The sequence below is a fragment of the Fonticula alba genome, assembly GCF_000388065.1.
Source record: "Fonticula alba strain ATCC 38817 unplaced genomic scaffold supercont2.3, whole genome shotgun sequence".
Taxonomy (NCBI): domain Eukaryota; order Rotosphaerida; family Fonticulaceae; genus Fonticula; species Fonticula alba.
Window position 1 is genome coordinate 3,503,063 of NW_009242973.1, and position 1,407 is coordinate 3,504,469.

The window sequence follows — 1,407 nt, forward strand, 5'->3', positions numbered from 1 at the left end:
CCGGAGGAGCCCAGCCCATGCGTGGGACATCGACAGGAGGCCCCTGGTCCTGGGAGGATCCACTGGCAACGCCACGGGGAGACAGAGAAAGAGCGCGAGAGCGAGAAGACGACTGCCGAGCGGGCGGGGGTGCGTGTTTGTTTGGGGCCCTTCGGACGCGGAGGGCCGGTCCGGGGCTCACGCAAGGGGATGGGGGGCGCCGGGAGTCCGGATGGTTCCCCCAGGGGCAGGCCGGCTGAGGCATGCCTGACCAGGGGGCCAGCCGGTCGATTTAGGCCCGGCCGCCCTGCCTGCCGCCAGTGCGCGGGCCCCCCGCCGGCCCACCCGGCTGGCCCCTCAGCGGAGGCTCGTCAAGTGCGTTGGGGCTTGTCGGGTGGAATTATCCGCCGCCCGGAGCCGGGCTTGGTCCCAGGATCGTTGGGGGCGCGGCCCGGCGGCCGGCGCGCCTTTCGGGGGTGCGGTGCAGGGGCGCCCCGGCGGTCGGTGGCGCGACCGGGGATGCTTTGCGAATGGGGATCCTGAAACGTCGGCCTCGCCCCTCGGCCGCGCAAAGGCTCAGCCCCTGAGTCAAGATCGGGCGACCTTCCACAGTCGGCCGGGCACAGGACCGGGGGGGGGAACAAAAGCGAGGGGACGAAAAAACGCCGAGGGCCGGAGGGGGAAAATATATGTGCTCATTGGGTGGATCGAACACCCGACCTCCAGTTTACTAGACTGGCGCTCTACCACTGAGCTAAACGAGCGGCTATGATTCAGCACGGCCCTGTGAGTGCTAATAAATCACCGAGGAGAGGGCGGGCGCTCGGAGGAATATCACTGGGTGGGCGCTTTGGCTGGCCTTTCCCAAAGAAGAAAAAAGCCGTCCCTCGGTGATTGTTGCGTGGTATGGCGTTTGGCTCAATTGTTATTCTTTTATTTTTCGGCATTATTGGTCGTTTTTCTTTTCTGCGGGACCGGGCCCGGATGTGGCACCGCGGGCATTTCCCCCACCGTGACTCGGCATGCATGTGTGTGTGTGTGAGCGCATGCGTATGTGCATGCGTGCGGAACCAGGGGGGAACCCGCCCGGTCGCGCGAGTTTAAGGCCCCACCCCCCCCCGGGCCCCTCGGTCCGGATGAGCGCCTGTGATGTCCTTCGCCCTGTTGCGCGTTGCCTTCTTGCCCCTTGTGCGGCTCACTTGCCTCCGGCATGCCCCTCAGAGGGGGGTCCTTTTCGCCGCCATGTGTCCCTTGTCCCCCCCGCCTCCTGAGCTACTCGCCCCGGCGCGAATGGCCCCACACGGGGGTTACTCTTGGCCAGTCTGGGATCCTGGCATTCCCCCCCTCTTCCGGCGCTTGTTGCGGAGTTCCCCTCCCCCCCGCCTCTCTCTCTCTGCTCTCTCTCTGCTCTCTCTCTGCTCTCTCTCT

General features: G+C 66.2%; 1 protein-coding gene and 1 non-coding gene across 2 annotated transcripts in view; both read right to left on the minus strand.

Annotated features, from left to right (window-relative positions):
- The window catches only part of H696_02528 (hypothetical protein), a gene marked incomplete at its 5' end in the record, with an annotated part of 9,619 nt that extends 9,375 nt beyond the window's left edge, over window positions 1-244 (minus strand). The window contains one exon of the mRNA XM_009496437.1: window positions 158-244. Within this exon, the coding sequence (XP_009494712.1) occupies window positions 158-244 (87 nt within the window). The remainder of the gene's footprint in view (window positions 1-157) is intronic.
- A 427-nt stretch (window positions 245-671) lies between these two features.
- H696_02529 lies at window positions 672-743 on the minus strand. The gene has a single exon. It is a non-coding gene; the product is annotated as a tRNA-Thr (tRNA).
- Window positions 744-1,407: the final 664 nt, after the last annotated feature.